At 42.0% G+C, this 20,909-nt stretch overlaps 1 protein-coding gene across 10 annotated transcripts in view; it reads left to right on the forward strand.

The window, feature by feature from the left end:
- LOC147018063 (host cell factor 1-like) overlaps positions 1 to 20,909 on the forward strand; it is a 139,192-nt gene that overhangs the window by 40,364 nt on the left and 77,919 nt on the right. For 7 of the 10 annotated variants that reach the window (XM_085897365.1, XM_085897362.1, XM_085897358.1 and 4 more), the window contains 9 exons: positions 6,901 to 6,985; positions 9,539 to 9,645; positions 9,758 to 9,937; positions 10,034 to 10,345; positions 11,716 to 11,849; positions 12,013 to 12,234; positions 17,533 to 17,778; positions 17,879 to 17,980; positions 18,467 to 18,719. In XM_085897365.1, coding sequence (XP_085753491.1) covers positions 6,901 to 6,985; positions 9,539 to 9,645; positions 9,758 to 9,937; positions 10,034 to 10,345; positions 11,716 to 11,849; positions 12,013 to 12,234; positions 17,533 to 17,778; positions 17,879 to 17,980; positions 18,467 to 18,719 — 1,641 coding nt within the window. The remainder of the gene's footprint in view (positions 1 to 6,900; positions 6,986 to 9,538; positions 9,646 to 9,757; positions 9,938 to 10,033; positions 10,346 to 11,715; positions 11,850 to 12,012; positions 12,235 to 17,532; positions 17,779 to 17,878; positions 17,981 to 18,466; positions 18,720 to 20,909) is intronic. The other 3 variants (XM_085897367.1, XM_085897361.1, XM_085897360.1) reach the window with 2 other exon arrangements.

Consider the following 20,909-nt stretch of genomic DNA (forward strand, 5'->3'; position numbering starts at 1 on the left):
GGGCGGAGCCCATGCAGGATAATGTTCCTCTGCCTATTTGGAGAGTGGTCTGCAGCGACGGCCGTCACACCCCCCCCCTCCCGGTCCAATCAACGGCCTTGGCGCCCGTTTTGGCCAATGACAGGGCGACGAGCGCACTTTGCACGCCAAAACCGTCCAGTGAGGAAAAGCGGGGAGGGAGGAGGCGTCCCCTTCCCCACCTGGACAAGGGTGAATAAGGTTGCGGCGTGATCGGACCAAGAGGAGAGTTTTGGTTGTCGGGACGAGCGCTGAGCGGAGCTTTGGAGGCTGATCGCGGCTCGCTGGCACCTGGTTCTATCATCGCCTCTCGCTGGTGCCGGGTTCTATCATCGCCTCTCGCTGGCCTGGTTCGCTCGTGTCAGCCAAACCACACGAGGTGAACAGGTCCATGTCCTGGGTGTGTGTGTGTGTGTGTGTGTGTGTGTGTGTGTGTGTGTGTGTGTGTGTGTGTGTGTGTGTGTGTGTGTGTGTGTGTGTGTGTGTGTGTGTGTGTGTGTGTCTATTGGTTTGGCCCGTCTTTAAGTAGTAAATTGTTAAGTGCCTTCGCTGTACATTATTTGCCTTGCATCTCTTATTAGTCGTGATAGCTCTGCCCTTACATGCTTCCCTCCTTCCCCCACCTGCTGTTAATAAATACCCTATTTGTTAAATGTATCAGCTCGTTTTTGTGTTTCTTTTATTGGGTTAACACGGTGCGTGTTGGGGAATTAGAAAGGCCGTTGTTGCGGTAGTGGTGTGCATTTGGGACCGACGGAAGCTCGGTGACCATCCGCTCGGGTCGAGCGCGCATACGGCTCGTCCCGTACGAGTGCCGTCGAGGGTGTGAATACTCGGTAGCTCGCCACGTGGTCTCGGTATTTTGAAGTTTGGCAAATAACCCCGCACCACGTGGTGGAATTATTGATGATTCACGGTCCGGTAAGGGACCCGTACTCTCGGAGTTTTCCGAAAGGTACGATCTAAATTCCGGGTGTTCGGCAGAGTCGATCCTACTGCTCCACCTAGCTCGCAGCCGATCCATGGCCCGCAACAATATAAGCAGACAACAGGTTGAAATAGAAAGTAATTCAATGAAAAGGTGGAAAAGCAGTCAGAATCGGTAATCAAACACAGCATTGGAGCCATCAGGAGTAACTCGAACAGATGAAGACATACCCCCTGTAACGACCAAAGAATGAGAGTCCATAGTTCTGATGATGATGATGATGAAAATGTTTCATGATGTATGGCAGAAAGTGGAGCGACGGGAATATTGGAAAAATAGCCGTTATAGTACGAATACATAAGAACAAAGGAAGTTGACAAGAATGTAATAATTATCGTGGCATAAGCTTGCTGTCTGTTTGAAGCAAAATATTCTTGAGGGTTTTGCTAAGCAGGATCAAGCCCTCACTAAAGAAGAATACGAGTGAACAGCTGGCTGGTGTTAGAAAAGGAATATCAACTGTTGACTAGATTTTCACTCTTAGACAGGTTTTAGAAAATAAGTGTGAGCAAGCAAATGCCTTGTTCATTGCTTTTACAGATCTTGAAAAAATGTATGACAGTTTGGAGAAAGTATTAGAACACTATGAAATTGCATTAAAAATTGTACGAGTATTGAAGAAGATATATGAAAGGATGTATTTTTAGCACCATTATGTTTGAGGAGTGTTTCAAAACAGACAGCAGTAGAATGTGTTCTCTCACCAGAATTGTTTAGCAGCCGAGGGAGTGCTGAAAAGCAATGCCTGCTATTCCTTTTCTCCAAAACATGTAAAGATTAAAGATATTCGAATGAAATAAAGACAGATACTAATATCAATCCTTATTATTCCACACATTTCTGCTAACATTCAAGTAGTTTTGTGATGCCGTCACAATCGAATTTTGTGTGTCCTGCTGACTTGACGAGCACTTCATAGTGCCCTTGACATCGTTTGAAGAAAAATGTTCTCCACAAAGGTGTTCCTTAAGTTTGTTGACGTAGCCAAGTTGGGGCTGGTAATCCTTGGTGGCGGTACTCCATTGACCTTCTCTTTCTCTCAGGATCGTAATGGTGTACCCAACTCTCATCTCCAGTCAGTCATGCAAACTCGTCTTCAGCACTTCAGCACCGACAGTGGTGGTGCTACCCTCTGCCATCTTGACTGACATCGTGCCGAGACATCTAGTGTCGGTATCACGAAACTTCTCACGCAGTGGCAGGAAGAACTAATGTGTGCTTTGTTTCATTCAAATATCTTTACCTGTTTTGGAGAAAAAGAATAGCAGGCATTACTTTTCAACATGCCCTCGTATTTATGGATCAGACTGTGTCAGGCCCCCCTAACAAACGGATGCCAACGTTGTCAGACGGAATGAAAACCCCTCATTGTTGTTACAAAAACAGCTAAAATTGATGAAAAAGCGGCCGAAATTGAAACCAGCACAGTAATTATGGTCGCAATAGCAGATATAATGGAAACCAACACGTTTATTCTACACACAAGAACGGTCGTGACGGAAACAACAACGGACAATCCCGAAATAGATTGGTGGGGAACGGAAGCAAGATTGGTTATTTCCGTCGCGAAACGTCGGAGAGCGAAACAAAAGCGGTTCATTCCGGTTACTGTAGTGCGAACAAGATGGCAGATGCAGTAGAACAACCTGTTACGGTATGTTAATTTTTAGTGCTTTTGCCTCGAACATAAATTTAATATAGATAATATTTAGTGGGTCGTACATGATGTAGTTTTAACAATTTATTAAACCGAATTTTGTTGTGATGATGATGTTTGGTTTGCCTGTATTTCGAGCCCCCGAGTGAAGGATCGCTAGTTGTGTATGCCCAGTTCAACATAGGGGATCGTGTATGGGATCTTTTTACAGTTTTTACTTCATATTAACTTTGTTATTTTATTGGAATTTGCAATTTATTATTACTATCAAATTTTACCTCTTGCAAATATAAACGATCAATCGTCACTGATCGCTGCAGCACGGGGGCACAAATTACACGAAATGTCAGCCACACATTAAGTCAAGAGGGCGCATTTATCGCTGCTTGTATAATATCCCATACCACAAATGGGTTTTCATTAACAGACATGATATATTCAAGGCAGACTACGTTAAAGTTAACTTACCATAACTTCAAGAACTTTTCAAGCCGCCATGTTTTCCACGTTATGGTAACCGGTTTTAATCGCTTTCTCTTTGGTCTCCGCCGTTTCGCGACGGAAATAGCCGATGTTGCTTCCATTCCCCACCGTTCTATTTCGGGATTGACCGTTCTTGTGCCGTCACGACCGTTCTTGAATAAACGTGTTTGTTTCGGTTATATCTGCTATTGTGACCGTAATTACTGTGTTGGTTTCAATTTTGGCCGCTTTTTCATCAATTTTAGCTGTTTTTGGAACAAGAATGACGGGTTTTCATTCCGTCTGACAACGTTGGCGTCCGTTTGTTAGGGGGGCCTGCATGTGTAAGATAATGGAGGACAACATCTTGGGACTTTGTAATCAACAGCACAACATCTTGTCCAAGATCGGAAAGGGTGGAGAGCTGTGGTTCAGGTGTTATGCTGTGTAGCAATGGGAAGATCCAGTCAAGTAATGCATGCTATCTTTTCTTTTTATACACACCTTCTTTTATTGTTGTTTTTATCCGGGTTATGTCTTGTTTATGTTTCCGGGTTGTCCGTCCGTCCGTCCATCCGTCTGGATTTTCGTTTACGCGATAACTCAAGAAGCAAATTGTAGAATTTCATCAAACTTGGTAAAAAGGTAAAGTAAGACAGGGCAATTATGTGATTCGATTTTGGGCCAGATGTGATAAAGATCAAAGGTCAAGGTCAAACTGAAATTTCACTGCTTACGCCCAAACTAAAGAAATAAAAAGACAAAATTTCATTAAACTTGGTGCAAAGGTAAAGTAAGACAGGTCAATTCAGTGATTAGATTTTGGGCCAGATGTGGTAAAGGTCAAGGGACAAAGGTCAAGGTCAAACTCTGAAATTTCACTGTTTATGCCCTAACTCAAGAAATAAAAAGACAGAATTTCATTAAACTTTGTACAAATGTAAAGTTAGACGGGTCAATGAAGTGATTAGATTTTAGGCCAGATGTGATAAAGGTCAAGGTCAAACTCTGAAATTTTACTGTTTACGCCCTAACTCAAATATTGGATAGAATTTCATCAAACTTGGTACAAAGGTAAAGTTAGACAGTGCAATTAACTGATTCGATTTTGGGCCAGATATGATAAAGGTCAAGGGTCAAACATGTCAATACTCAAGTGTTTGTGCGGAAGAGCGGAAGTTTTTAATAATACATGTAATTAACCTCCTCCATCTTCGAAGATGGATGGAGGTTAGTATTTTCACCCCTTTTTGTTACTTACGAAATCTAAAGATTTCGTAAGTATATTGATGACTTCCGTTTCTGTTTGTTACTTACGAAATCTAAAGATTTCATAAGTATATTGATGACTTCCGTTTCTGTTTGTTTGTTTGTTTGTTTGTTTGTAGGCACGATAAATCGAGAACGGCAGAAGCTACCAATGTCAAATTACACCACATGATTCAGGAGGGTGATGGCTAGTGCTGATTAGATTTTGGTCAAAATCGGTCAAAGGTCAAGGTCACGGTGAGGTCAAATATTCGATTTTTGATGGTTTGGTACAGATAACTCGAGAACGGAAGAAGCTACCAATGTCAAATTACACCACGTGATTCAGGAGGCTGATGGCAAGTGCTGATTAGATTTTGGTCAAAATCGGTCAAAGGTCAAGGTCACAGTGAGGTCAAACATAATTCCGTAAATTCATGTGGAGAAATGGAGTATTTTTGCTTCGCTCGACGTTACGAGTTCGTTTTAACTTCGATTTTAATTTTGTCTTCGGTTTTTGCGATCGCTTAGGACGCTTAAAACTCGGTTGTCGAAATTCTGGTAAAAATCGGATGTTTTGGAGACGTTTTAAGTTTGTATAAAAAAATATTTCACTCGACGCGTCACGGGTCGTCCCATGATGCAGTGCGCTCGAGCAGACGCGTCGTTGAGTTACGTTAAGGTATAATTCCGTGGAGAAATGGAGATTTTTGCTTCGCTCGACGTTACGATTTTTGATGGTTTGATACAGAATCATCATAGAAACTTCTGGTTTGCGTCGCTACCTTCTCAAGAGACAGCTTTTATTAGACGAGGTCAGAGGTCAAGTTGACGATTTCGTAAGTCCCAGTCTATGACTGCTTGTTTGTTTGTTTGTTTGTTTGTAGGCACGATAACTCGAGAACGGAAGAAGCTACCAATGTCAAATTACACCACGTGATTCAGGCGGGTGATGGCTAGTGCTGATTAGATTTTGGTCAAAATCGGTCAAAGGTCAAGGTCACAGTGAGGTCAAACATAATTCCGTAAATTCATGTGGAGAAATGGAGTATTTTTGCTTCGCTCGACGTTACGATTTTTGATGGTTTGATACAGAATCATCGTAGAAACTTCTGGTTTGCGTCGCTACCTTCTCGAGAGACAGCTTTTATTAGACAAGGTCAGCCATCAAGTTGACGATTTTGTAAGTACCAGTCTTTGACTACTTGTTTGTTTGTTTGTTTGTGAACAGTATTACGGAAAAACTCCTCGACGGATTTCAACGAAACTTGGTGGGGGGTTAGGTATGGTCCAAGGATCATTTTTGGGCTTGGTCCCCCCCCAAAAAAAAATTGAGAAAATTAATTTTTTTTGCATTTCTACATGTTTTAAGTGATTTCCAACCCCCCCCCCCAAAAAATTTTTTTTACCCACCCCCAAAAAATAGAGAATTTTTTTTTATTTTGCATTTCTACATGTTTTAAGTGATTTACAACCCCCCAAAAAATTGTTCCACCCCCCAAAAAAAAATTGTTAGAGAAAAAAATTTTTTTTTTTGCATTTCTACATATTTTAAGTGATTTCCAACCCCCCCCAAAAAAAATTGTTTGAGAATTTTTTTTTTGCATTTCTACATGTTTTAAGTGATTTCCAACCCCCCCCCAAAAAATTGTTAGAGAAAAAAAAATTTTGCAACTTTTTTCAACAAAATTTAGATTTTTTTTTTTTGCATTTTTACATGTTTTCAGTGATTTCCAACCCCCCCTCCCTAAAAAAATGTTGGAGAAAAGAACTATAACTCTGTCAGCACTGTTGACATCATATTTAATGAATAAGATATAAGGTTCACTTGAGTGACCCAGCAGTATTGGCGGCGGAGGTTTTGCACTCTCCCGAGTGCTCCCCATCTAGTTTGGTACTCTGATTTCACTCCAATATTCTCCACACCTCCTTCCCTCTTTTCAGACATTCTCTTAAATTTTTGTTGTTTTGACCCAGCCCGTCCATATGATATGAGGCCTTTTTAAAATTTCGTCCTACCACCATGCCCACAACATTATTAACTGGAGAATTTGGCCAATAAATTACATTTTGTGAATTTTTTTGAGCAGCATGTTCACAGCTCTGCACTCTCCTTTCACCTTTGGTGTGGTGTTTTAAAGGATTTGGATAAATCATTGTGTTGAAAACATAATTCGCATTTTCGTTGCTTTTAAAGTGCAATCCCATAAAATACAAAACTGGCAAATTTCCTTGTTTGAAAAACAAAGAAATAAAAAAATGTAATTTCATGTATTAAATGAGAAGAGGTGTGTGTGTGTGTGTGTGTGTGTGTGTGTGTGTGTGTGTGTGTGTGTGTGTGTGTGTGTGTGTGTGTGTGTGTGTGTGTGTGTGTGTGTGTGTGTGTGTGTGTGTGTGTGTGTGTTGCTATTTCAGCAAAACAGTGACAAAGCAATAAAGCTTCACAAAAGTACTCATTATAAATGTTGGAAATCTTTAATTTCCTTCCTGTCTTTATTTCCTTCTCCTTTATGCTGTCTTTTCTCAGACACCTTTACCTGGAACAATCCGGTGCTGAGTGGTGTGCCTCCTCTGCCTCGCAGCTTGCATTCTGCTACAGTCATTGGAAACAAGTACGGGCAATAAAAATGGCTTGCGCACAAATGCTACTTTACCACCTGTCTGTATCTGAGCACGTGACTCTTGGATGCACTTTCCATGAATGTGACTTTTTGAGTCATACTTTTATATTTTTAAACATTCGTACTTTTATGTATTCATACTTTTAAATATCACAAGGGTTCTGTGACAGGGAAGGAATCCAAAAGTGTTGCTTTCGGTAATTTGGAGAAAGTACCAGCACTTTTATGTTGTTGTTTTGTTTGGTTGTATGTGTGCAGTCAAGGCTCATGGAAGATTGAGAACACATAACAGATCAGGATGCAGCAGAGCAAAAGGAAAAGCAGAAAGGGAGGGGGGAAACACCAACAGCAGGGCCAATGGACAGAACAGACGGAGACCGACAACAATGCGTGGAAGGATGAGGGGTAGATTAGGATGAAAGTGGTGGATAAGATTGATAGAGAAGCAAACTGTCAGGAAGGAAAAACTGGATATTTCAGTGGTGGGAGGTGGGTTAACGAGGTTAGGGAAAGATTATGGTTTTGGTTTGGGGATGATCTGAGGTGGTGAACAACTGTCTTGAAGACCTGGAATGTAGAGTGTGATTGAAGCAAATGTGGAAGTTGGTTCCACAAGCAGGAAGAACGGGAATGAATGAGTGGAGGTGAGCAGTGATTCTGGATTTTGGGAGTTTCTCCAGAAGGTGGTTGATGGTGGACTATGTCCACCCCAGAGAAACCTGAGGTGACAAAGCACAGAAAGGGCACAAGCTGCAGAACCAGAAAGGAAGTGGAAGAAGACAGAAACTACTGACCTGTCTGTGATGGCATTGATATGACCTTAGACTCGGTTTCATTGCAAGAGATTCCAATAATCTTGTGGTCCTTGGTTTCCACAGCGTCAAGCTGAGAAAGACGTGAGGCAGGGGTGCTAGCCCATCTGGGAGAGCAGTATTCCATCAATCTTTTATTGAAGACCTTGTTGCATTTGCCTTACTTCCTTGTGAGCCGAGTGTTACAACTCTGTCCTCGAGTCTCATCGCCATATGCAAGTAGCAGGCATATGGGTCGTAACCGGTTACCCTGCCAAAGTCACAGGCAACAGGTGTGAAGGCAATAATTTTGAATTTGGCTCGTGGACCAGACACTGTGGGAACTTTAACGTCCCTTAGCAAAGGCTCGTAGATGGGACACCACTTAACTTGCACCTAAAGGACTGTGCATGCGTTGATGCAACACCTGGCATGCGAAGCACTAGGATGAAATTGTTTATTGTCAGGTCGAGAATAAAACCCAAACTATACTGCCCAAAGGTGAGTACGCTATCTGTGCCACCCTGTCAGTCTGTAAGGGAACTCGTACATTAAGTTTGGCATCCTACAGACAACAATGCCATCCTAGCTTCAGCTTGAGGCGGAGAATCAAAATGCATTGGTTTCTGATGGCGGGTTTATGCGTTACGCAAACTATTAAATATTCCCAGGCTTTCAACTTTGCCTTTTCTGCACAATTTTGCTCCTGCAGTATCGACGTATTCAACCAACCAATGTCAAAGAAAAGGTTCGAGAGGGAACATTTTTTTTTTATTACATATCAACAATAAGTGGAATATTTTACTTTGCCCCCTCCATTTTCCCATGCCCATGTAATAAATCGATGGTGTGGAATGCACTACAAACACAGCACTTGGTTTTGGTGCATTTTCCTGCTGAAGTGGCCACTGGAAACTGCTCTGCCTTTCAGTGTAACTTAAGTCCCCGGGCACAACGGATCGTACGAAATTTTGTCGTGGTAGACCAATAAAATATTTGTCGTGGCCAGATCTTGCAACATGCCCGAAATCTATTTTGAGTGGTCACAAGGGCTACGACACATTAAAGATGGTTTGGCGATGGGGACGCGACAGAAAAGATATGTCGTGGGTGTGTCGCAAGTCAGTCGTGCGACAGTCGTGGGACCATCGTGAGTTGTCGGGCATTGTTGGGGGGCTGTTTTTCACGTGATCAGGTCGTGGTTCACTCGTGGGATGTGCGTACTACTGTCGCACAACAGTCGTGGGATGCTCGCGCGTCCTGCCTCCTGACTACATAACGTAGGACAGACTCACGACAGCCACAATACATAGATACCACAAAAAATCGTCGAGCAAAAAAGGTCCATGTCCAATTTTGCCTCACGATGGCAAGTCGATGCCACGATGCTCAAAATTTCGTAGGACTGTCTTGCGATGACCCACGATTTACCCAAATTTTCTGTCGTGTCGTGGCAAAAATGCGTCGTGGGTTCGTTGTGACCAAGCCTTAACATGATGGACATAAAACACTTTCACTGGACATAAAATATCCACCCTATGTCCTGTCACTCGATCTGCCGAGCATTTGGAGACATGTTTAGATAATGTGTTTGTGGTGGTTAATACTGCTGTATTGTCCTAGTATTAAAAAGTATTCATACAATTTATTTTGATGCCCATTTTTGCATCACATTTGGATTCGTGCAAGACTCCCTCGCATGCCATTTTTCATTTCCTCACCTACCTTCCTCTATTTGTCCGGTCCATGTCAGCATGTACGTGTTTGGCGGCTGGGTTCCCCTTGTCGTGGATGACATACGCATGGCGACACATGAGAAAGAATGGAAGTGCACAAACACACTCGCCTGTCTAAACCTCGGTGAGTCTTGCATCATAAATTGAACATGAGCGTGGTTTTAACCCTTCAGAGATCTTGTGGAATTATTTAATGTTTTTATTATGAAAACTGACTTATTCACCTGAATGCACAGACACATATACATGGGAGTCTCTGTCTATGGAGCTGTTCGAGGACAGTGTTCCTCGAGCAAGAGCCGGCCATTGTGCTGTCGCAATCCACACGCGCCTCTACATCTGGAGTGGCCGAGATGGTTACCGAAAGGCATGGAACAACCAGGTCTGCTGCAAAGATCTCTGGTACTTGGAGACAGGTATGTGTGCACCATGAAAAATGTTTCAGTACCTCTGAGGAGTTTACCTTTGGCTTGCCATTATGGTTTTCTTTGCTTCTGCAAATCCCGTTACAGAAAAGCCTGCAGCACCAGGCAGGGTGCAGTTGGTACGAGCTAGCACCAACACGCTGGAGGTTAGCTGGAGTGCTGTGCCTGTGGCTGACTCGTACTTACTACAGATCCAGAAATATGATGTTCCACCACCTGCCACTGTGGCCCCCACAGCCCCAATATCCCAACCATCAGCTCTTCGGGTGACCGCTGCCTCCTCCGTTGCCTCCATCACACCTGGGAAGAAGGCATCTCCTGTTGTGTGCATCGCACCAACTGCCGTTTGTTTTAGCAGCAGCACGATGGGGCAACCGGTTCCATCCGTTCGAACGCAGGGTGGGTATTTGACCACGTTTGAGATCCCAAAAACATGGGTGAAGTAACTGAGTTGTACAGAAATATCTATATGATGCAGTCAGCTGTTTCTGCCAAGCAAGCAAATGTGGCTGCATGTACCACATGCAGCCACATTTGCTATGGGTATGATTGAGGAGGGATTAATTAGTTGGTGAATTTAAAATTTCTATTTGGTACTTCTCATTATTTTAATATGCTTGTTATCATCAATAAATTATGGAACCAGTCGAAGTAAACTGCAATCGTTTCAAGGTCTCAAAACCAAATAATGACGTTTGTATCTTTCTTTATTTGGTTCAATTGCCATTGTGATAAACCTCAGCGTTTGTGAAACAGTGACTGTTGACAAAATAAAGAAATCCTTGTCGATCCAAACAGAAGATCCAGCATCTGTTATTTTATTTTATTTTCTATTGATTCTAAAGCTCATGGTGGAGCTTAGATATAAATAACATTCGGTACAAGGATGTTGGAAACATTAGTGTACTTTTACCTTAATTACAAGGACATTAGAAGGCTGGATAAATTAATATAGTTACGGTATGTGAACCAAACCAAATGTAACCGAGTCGTATAGTTAATGATTTGAGCATGGACCCTCGGCGAGGCGAAAGTGACCATGCTACAATAACATTCAAAGCTTACATTTCAAGGTATCAGTCAGCTTATGTCCTTTTAGTTAGAAACTACTGTCATGGACATTAGCCCTGGTGTTGGCTTAACGGTTAAGGTGGCTGGCTTAAGATCCTCAGGTCTTGAGTTCAAACCCCTGTCAGTCCGTTGAATTAACACCAGGTTGACTCAACTTGTCATCCTTATGAGGTCGGCAAAAGGAGTACCAGCTTATTGGGGGTAACCTGCGTCGGAGTGGCGACCTGTCCAGGACTGTACTCCTTGCCAATGAAACTACGTCGGAAACCCTATGTGCCTGATGGCGTGAAAGGAACAGTATATTATCATGGACATTTTGAGGTTCATCCCAGGGTCGGTGAGTTGATAATGACCTTCTCGGAGAGCCACATAAGCAACTGCTTATTGTCTCGATCTAGTAAGGATCCTTGAAGTTAGATCAATGTTTACACAATGTAATTTCCTCTCAGAAATGTTTTGTTCATGCAAGTTTGGCTGTAAAAGGAAGGTAACTACATGATTGACTTTTCATAATATGGTATTGGCTTTCTTTTGTGAGTATACAATGGATGAATTGAATTAATGTTAACACTGAAGAAAGAGTGCACTTTTATACATGGCATCTGCAAATTGGCAAAGTCATTGTGCTAAACAACCATGTTGTGTTTTTTTAATGGGAGGTGTTTGTTTGTTTATTTTATTTTTCTCTCACTCACCAGCCCCTTCACTGGTACGTGTGCCGAGTTGCATCCCCGCTGCTCCCCAGTTTTTTAGCACGACTCAAAAGACTTTGCCTGCAACTACAGGCAGTGCTGGGAGCATTTGCGGGGTGACAACGGCCCAACCAACAACGGTACACGGTTCACAACTTCGTTCTTCATTATTTTGTATTATTGCATTTATTGTTGAGAAATAGGGGTTAGTTAGGACTTGAGTCCTTGGTATCAGTGCCAAAAGGGGCTCACGGTGATGTCACAACAGGGAGCATGACGTGCGTCCATTCTCAACACCTGCAGCAGACTCCAAGTGCAACTCCGCAGATGAGTGGAATGGCAGCTCTCGCTGCTGTTGCAGCAGCAACTCAGCGGATCTCCTCTTCCTCACCTGGCACTGAACCCTCAACTGCATCACCTGTGGTCACCCTTGCTCCAAGCACGAGCATCCTTAAGACTATGACGGTGACTCCCAGCTCACCCACCCTCCCTGCGGGTGTGAAAGTTGCCACGACACCCTTGATGGTTAGTTTCCGCATGAGATGTGAAGATATCGTACTTTAATCTGACCAGTGTAAAGGTAATAATGACTGCAAATAAACTGCAATAAGACAGCTCAGAAGTTGCATATTAGACCAACTGAATCGGATCCAGTGATACTTTCATTTGGATGCTTCACAAGCAGGACATTGCATCATCTATTTGAAGGAGACACTAGGCTAGCTGTCCCATCTGCTAGCATTCACTTGTGGATGTGATTAAAAAGAGGAAGGCCATCTTGTGCTTGAATCGTCCAAATTCTTGCCCTGACTATACCCCCATGATGTGGAGTAGCATTGCCTCCTGAAATATGAAGATCATTGCCAGTGTGATGCCATAAAAACATGTGGTCACAAGACATGAGAGATGAAACGTTTTCATAATTTACAATTGTAGCATCTTTGCAAAAGTTTTGGCTAATTTTGTGGGTGGTACTAAGTTTTTCAGGCTGATGTCACATCAGAAGATGCTGTTTTCAATCAGAAGTTACAAAGGTGAAATTATTATATGCAAGTAGAATGTTATTCTGTTAGATCATTAATATTTGCTTAACTTTTGTTATTAAATCATTTTTGTTTTTGAAACCTATATTTATTTAAATCTGCTGAATGTTATTCTTGTTGTGCTCACAGTGGGTGTGATGCAGAATTTTTATATTGACTTGCAGATAACGCGGTTCCACGGGCCGTTGTAAGGAAATTGGTTTCTAATAGAATGTGGAATATTTAAGAAGTTTGACAGGAATGTCTTCAACAGCATAATGACAGGGACCCATGGAAATTCCCTGTGATGTAAAATGTGATTCCATTTTTTCCATGTGATGTTAAAGGAGTCCTCAACTCCTTTCTTCTTCAAGTCCACATACCTCCCCCCTGCCAACTCCAAGTCCGCATCCGTTCATTTGTTCTCCTATTACCCCTAATTATTTGGGGTACAAGAACAATATGCAAGGCTATGTGACGTCATGAGCTTTCGCTCACAGAAGGCCACGTCACAACCCTCCAGGATTCTGCGCACAGAACCACTTCACTTCCGATCATGTCGAAAAAATTGATAAAACAAAAACCTGCTTTTGATTCGTACCATTTCGTTTTTCGTCACCTCCAAATTACCACGGTTGAATTAGTAAGGAGTCTGAGGTTCCATTTATTGGAGAATTTGTTTGTTTCCAAAACAATTAAATTTTCTCGGTGAAGTAAAATAGATGAAGAGGAAATTATTTGTCTTTCTTTTTCTTTTTTTTTTGTTACGATTTCTTTTAACAGCATAAAATAGACCAATGTCACCCGCAGGGTGATCCGTATCTTGCCAAAAGGTGACCATGTGTGACTTCTTTTAGGTCACACTGAGGTGAACAGAGCTGCTATCCACCAGGAACGACTCCTTGAGGAATATCTGCCGACGAGAGATTCTGATGAGAATCGTTCTACAGAGTAACCATGAAGAATATGCGTTTGCCTCATAACGTCACCAAATGACGAAATAATGCCTCAAGCTTGACATATCTAGAAAGCACTCATTGAGGTGTTCAATTTGAGGTATTACGTGATATGGTACCTAAGATTTCAAAATTTGACCTTGGGGTCAAAAACTTTCGACCTCCAGCGCGAACCATGAAGGTCAAGGCCGATCGCCACCAAAAATTAATCAGCTGAGCGCCAGACCATGAACTATATTCCCATGAAGTTTGAAGACGATCCAATCAAAATTACTCAAAAAATAAGTGTTTCGTCGACTCCCCTGATTTGTGACAAAGTGACCTTGACCTTTGACCTTGACCTTGAAAATTTTATGCGCTGAAAGGGACCTCTATAGGCCTCTGATATGTGAAGTTACAAAAATTTCCAATGATAACTGTGCTCTGCAGAGTGATCGATACGTGATTACAGACAAATAAACAAACAAACAAAAAAATAAACCGTATCTTGCCAAAAGGTGACCACGTGTGACTTCTTTAAGGTCACACTAAGGTGAACAGAGCTGCTATCCACCACGAGCGACTCATTGAGGAATATCTGCCTACGAGAGATTCCGATGAGAATCGTTCTACAGAGTAACCATGAAAAAAATGCGTTTGCCTCATAACGTCACCAAATGATGTCATAATGTCTCAAGCTTGACAGATCTGGAAAGCACTTATCAAGCACTTTCATATGAGGTATAACTCGAAATGGTATCTAAGATTTCAAAATTTGACCTTGGGGTCAAAAACTTTCGACCTCCAGCGTTAACCATGAAGGTCAAGGCCGAACGCCACCAAAAATTAATCAGCTGAGCGCCAGACCATGAACTATATTCCCATGAAGTTTGAAGACGATCCGATCAAAATTACTCAAAAAATAAGGGTTTCATCGACTCCCCTGATTTGCTACAAAGTGACCTTGACCTTTGACCTTGACCTTGAAAATTGTATGTGCTGAAAGGGACCTCTGTAGGACTTTGATATGCAAAGTTACAAAAATTTCCAATGATAACTGTGCTCTGCAGAGTGATCGATACGTGATTACAGACAAACAAAAAAAATAAAATAAAATAAAATAAAAACATACAAGCTGACTAACATGTCTTGCAAAAACTTCGTTTTGGCAAGATAATAATCACAAACTGTTAAGACTGTTAAGGTTTCTCATTAAAGTAAATCAATGGAGAGTAATTATACACTGACAGAATTGACTGAATAGCTTGTTTTATCTCCTTTTTTTTCTTTTCTTTTACTTCTGGTAGATGTGCAAACCAACGGCTCTGAGCAGATGCACCACGTGCTTAACAAAGATGAATATAACTTGAAATTGCATGAATATCGATATTTGTTAACCACCGCATGCACTGTCTGAACCCAAGAGCTCTGAAATTAGGTATCATTCAGCATTGTACGTGCTGTGGTTATGACATTTACCTCGCTCAGACAACGTGTGTGTTATAAACTGCCGTCCCCCGGTGTTTCACAGATGGAGTGATTCGTGTGTGTGTGTGTGTGTGTGTGTGTGTGTGTGTGTGTGTGTGTGTGTGTGTGTGTGTGTGTGTGTGTGTGTGTGTGTGTGTGTGTGTGTGTGTGTGTGTATACACAGTACCAGTCAAAAGTTTGGACACACCGACTCATTCAAGGGTTTTTCTTTATTTTTACTATTTTCTACATTGTAGAATAACAGTGAAGACATGAAAACAATTAAGCAACACATGGAATTATGTAGTAACCAAAAAAGTGTTCAACAAATCAAAGTATATGTTATATTTTAGATTCTTCAAAGTAGCCACCCTTTGCCTTGATGACAGCTTTGCACACTCTTGGCATTCTCTCAACCAGCTTCATGAGGTAGTCACCTGGAATGCTTTTCCATTAACAGGTGTGCCTTGTTAAAAGTTAATTTATTGGAATTTCTTTCCTCCTTAATGCGTTTGAGCCAATCAGTTGTGTTGTGATAAGGTAGGGTTGGTATACAGTAAGTAGCCCTATTTGGTAAAAGACCATTATTTTATCTGTACTGTAGTAGTCCATATTATGGCAAGAACAACTCAACTAAGCAAAGAGAAATGACAGTCCATCATTACTTTAAGACATGAAGGACTGAAGGTCAGTCAAACCAGAAAATTTCAAGAACTTTGAAAGTTTCTTCAAGTGCAGTCACAAAAACCATCAAGCGCAATGAGGAAACTGGCTCTCATGGGGACCGCCACAGGAAAGGAAGACCCAGAGTTACCTCTACTGCAGAGGATAAATTTATTGGAGTTACCAGCCTCAGAAGTCACCAATTAACTGCATCTCAGAGTTCAATGCTTCACAGAGTTAAAGTAACACATACCTCAGCATCAACTGTTCAGAGGAGGCTGCATGAATCAAGCCTTTATGGTCGAATTGCTGCAAAGAAACCACCACTCGGCCCACCTGAGTACTGACCACATACAAAGCTTTCGTCCGCAGCCTGATGGAGTACTGCTCCCCCCTCTGGGGTGGTGCTTCTGCCTCGTACCAAGTTCGACTTCACACTGTGGAAGCCAAGGCTTTTCGGATTGTTGGTATCTCCCACGATGAAACTGAGTCTTTGGGTCTCTCAATGTCTACCCGGAGGCAGATCAGTGGTCTTTCTGTCTTGTACTGTCTCCTCTCTGGAATTCCCCCCCCCTACCTTTGCTCTTTCTGTGATCTGTCCCCCCCCTAGATTTCCTCAGGGTGCTCAAGGTCCACTAAAAAAACCCCTTCTGGTGAAACTGCCAAAATCACGAATCACTGCTCGCCTTAATTCTTTCATTCCTCTCTTTTTTCCTGCCTCTGGAACAAAGTCCCACACTCTCTTCAATCCCACTCCTCCCTCCAGTCGTCAAAACAACTGTTCACAATCTCATCTCTTTCCCCATCCAAAATCTTGATCTTTACAACCCCCATTAATCAACCCCAAACCCACCTCCTTCAAATTCCGTTTTCCTTCTTGAAAGTCCCTATAGTACCATCTTGTTTACCCCATGTACCCACCCCATCCCTCTCCCTTCCACAGATCTCCTATTGTCTTTGTTCCACACTATTTTGTGCTTCCCTCTACCACCTCTCTTGTCTCCTGCCTTGTTTTATGTTTCTGTGTATTAGCTCTAACACGAGCCTCGACATGGTATGCAAAAAAATATGGAATAAAAATCTCAAAAAGTTGTGGACTGATTCAGAAGAAACTTGGTAGATGAGTTGGATAGTTGACATCAAGCTGATTATATTTTGGGGGTCCTGATCCAGATCAGGCCTGGGGTGGGATACAAAACATAAACTTCAGCTTGGTGGAGTTATGTGCTCTACCGCGTGCCATTCTCGTTTTTTTCAGAAAACGCCATTCAGGTCATAACGCAGGTTACCCCCAATATGCCATTCAGAAAACGCATGCATAAATGGGGGCAGACAAAAAGATAGCACTCATTGTGTGAAGTCCAGCAGATAATTGCACAAAATATTTTAAGGAACCTTGGTCTGAGTACTTTTATATTAATCTGTTGGGTTTCTACTTGTGCTGGTAAATATTCCTTGTTTCTAACCTACACAAGGTGTTTTGAGATGTTAACCACGTGCAACATTTGACAACCTAATAAGAGAGAGAGAGAGAGAATTCAACAAGGCCGGGTTTTGCCAGAGTATGTAGATTACAGTAGATCTGAAAACCAGTGTGGACTCGTTCACTCATTGACACACACACCACCGTTGCAATAGCATTTTGTGTTTCTTTGATGTGTGCCACCTATGAGAACATGCATATCAGGATGTCATTGCCTCTGCAACTTTGTGATAATTTTGTGTTCCTATTGCAGGCCACAAAGATGCTGAAGACTGCAGTCGCCCAAGCTGTGACCGCCAGCTCTGGCCTGATGCAGGGGGCAGCAGTCACAACGCTGTCTCCGTCGCGTCCAATAATTGCAGTGCACAAGGCGGGTGCTGGGACAGTGACTCAGAATGCACATCTGGTAACTACGGTCGTGACGACCGTCGTGGGTGGCGTGACAAAGACGATCACACTGGTGAAAAGTCCACTTTCAGTTGCTGGTGGAGGCACACTGGTAGGTGGTTTGATGAAGTGTGTGTGTGTGTGTGTGTGTTTGCGTTAAATCCAGAAGTTCCATCTTATGATAAAATATATAAAAAAAGTTCCTTTGACAGATTTCGAACCTTGGCAAGGTGATGTCCTTGGTACACGCAAAGTCAGTGCCCTCGCTGATGTCTGGCCAAACATCGACTGGCTCTGTCGCTCAGTTTCTCCAGGTGATCTGCTCTTGGTGTTTGCTTCCACATTTCTCAGTCTTGTAACTTGTTATTCCTTCTTTTATTGGTCAAACGTGATCAAGAAATTTTAATCAACCCAATTATCATATGGGGGGGGAGGCAAAAGGTTTTTCAGTTGTGCAAAAATGGTCTTGCACCAATGAAATTTGACAATTGGTCCTTTTCTATGTAGTTACCATCCAGTGTTTCACATTCTTCCCAGTGATGGGTGAGTTTCCTGATGTCAATGGAATATGTCATGGTTTTATTCAAGCCTTTTGAAAAAAAGAAGAGATGCATTCAAACTTTAGGACTTCCCCTTTGTTATTCTAGTGCCACTGATGTACAACAAGGTTGAAGTATAGCATAAATTATTTTCATTAGTTTCATAGGACTGGGGAAACAGTCGCATGTGCACTGCCATAAGAAACGATTTAAAATTTTACAATATTTACTTGAGTGAGGGGTTATCTTGCCTCATTATAGACCAAGGGCGCCCTTCCTGCTGGCACTACAATCCTGAAGCTCGTGACATCAGCAGATGGAAAACTAGCGACTATTCTGAGCACCACGCAAGCGCTAGGAGTTGGGCCGAGACAACAAAACCTGTTGGGGCTTGGTACGGGTGGGTCGGTAGCAGTTGGTGGTGGTGGCGCAGGTCAAGCAGTGAAGGTCGGCAGTCCAACAATCATCAAGACCATCCCGGTATCTGCGTTGCTGTCACAGACAGGTACAGCAGGTAAGGTTTTTTTTTGGTTTTTTTTAAATTGCATTGTGCAAACCTTGGATGAGTGTGACTTCTGTTTTTATCAATCTGTGTTGCCAGATGAGCTGTTGAGGTTGCACTTCTAATTTATTTTCAACCCCACTATTCATGCTTGTTAACATGTTTTCAAGCACATATATTTCCGTGTGTGTACGTGTCCTTTGAGTGACTGAGAAGAAAGAAGGAAAGTAAAACGACAAACTATGTCCGAGCTCTTCAACGAGCCCGGACAATCTATTTAAAAAAAACAAAAAAACCTGACACTTAAAACAGGGTTCTTCCGTGGCCTGGAAATCCTTGAATAGCATGGAATTTTATTCCCTCAAATCCAAGGCCTTGAAAGCATACGTTTTTGTAATTTCCCCTCAAAAGAGCCTGGCAAAGGCATGGGAAATGAAAAAGGGAAATATTCATCACTTTTTCATGGTTTAAATTCTGGAGGAAATGATTTTGCATGATCGTGGAAATTGGATGGAATTGAAACGGAAAACCGATTCTGACACAGGATTAATAGTGAAATACATAGCCAAGGGATGTCACCGAAGAAGGGGGGAAGTGCTTGCCTTCATTCTTGAATTTCTGTTGGTTCCTCAAATGTACCATCCACATCGACATGCTCCTGCAGCACGTTATTATTCGGTTTAATACTCCGTTTTTATTCAGACCCAAAAGGAGAATGATGTAAGTTTTCCTGTAAGAATGTCCCTTGTCTATCTTATTCTATTAAAGGGTGGTCATACTGTCTCGAGAATTGGCCAATGCATGCATGTGAGGTGGGTGCAGCCACTAGACATTGCATGCTCCCGTTTGTAGCATATTATCGAGTGTGCAAACGTGGGTTTGATAGACGAAATACAGGTGAAGCGACTATAAAGAGCCACGTGGCTGGAGCAAAACATCTGGAAAACTTACGCAAAGCGAGTTCCAGGAGATCCCATGACGTAGTTACTTCCGTCACCCGTTCAGGGCAAAGTGAGCCATCAAATAATAAAACTCTTGTTTGTAAAAATTTGGGTTGTTTTTGTCAGCTTTATTACCTCCATCACCGAAAGTGGATGGAGGTTATGTTTTTACCCCTGTCTGTCTGTCTGTCTGTCTGTTTGTTTGTTTGTTTGTTACTTGCAAAATTGAAGCTTTTTCAAGTATATTGGTCAGTCAATTTTGTGATTCTGTCTCTGTCTCTCTGTTATTGCCTACAGGTCACAATTCTAAAGCAATTGTCATGAAACTTTATTCCCTAGTTGTACAGGTAGTCTCAACTAAGAAACCTATCGATTTTGAGGTCAAATTTCAAATCCAATTGACTTGAAATTTGAACAAGATTTGCATATTGTGTCAATGGATTGGGAACTTTTTGAGGTCAAACGGTCAAAGGTCTACTCAAGGTCAAACTTCTAAAATCAATTTTCAACTGCAAAATTATCAATTTACATCCAATTAACTTGAAAGTCGAACAGGATTTGCAGAGTCCATCATTGAATTGGGAAAGCAGCTCTTTTTGAGGTCAAAGGTCAAACTTCTACAATCAATTTTCATCTGATTGACCTGAGCTTCGATTAAGATTGTCATTTTTAATCTTAATGAAATGGATAGTTTGATGTATCCATGGCAACCTTTAGAGAGGGGTAGATGTTGCAAGTATTGTGCTCTGCATGGCCTCTTTTTCTTTTTTTGCACAAAATATCTCAAAAAGTTGTTGACGGATTTGGACGAAATGATTAGATTTTGGTGAAGATCTGAATCCGAATCTGGATCTCATAATTATCCCGCCCCGGAGGGAGGGAGCGGGATATTGTAATCGTCCGGTTTGTTATCTTGCCAAAACGAAGTTTTTGCAAGATATGTTAGTCAGCTTGTATGTTTTTTTTTTATTTTTTATTTTTGTTTGTTTGTTTGTTTGTCTGTAATCACGTATAAAAAATTCTGCAGAGCACAGTTATCATCGGAAATTTTTGTAACTTCGCATATCAGAGGCCTATAGAGGTCCCTTTCAGTGCACAAAATTTTGAAGGTCAAGGTCAAAAGTCAAGGTCACTTTGGCGCAAATCAGGGGAGTCGACGAAACCCTTATTTTTTGAGTAATTTTGATCGGATCGTCTTCAAACTTCATGGGAATATAGTTCATGGTTTGGCGCTCAGCTGATTAATTTTTGGTGGCGATTG

Source organism: Eptatretus burgeri, chromosome 10 (genome assembly GCF_056783735.1).
Source record: "Eptatretus burgeri isolate ZD-2024b chromosome 10, Ebu_testis_v1, whole genome shotgun sequence".
Classification (NCBI taxonomy): Eukaryota; Metazoa; Chordata; class Myxini; order Myxiniformes; family Myxinidae; genus Eptatretus; species Eptatretus burgeri.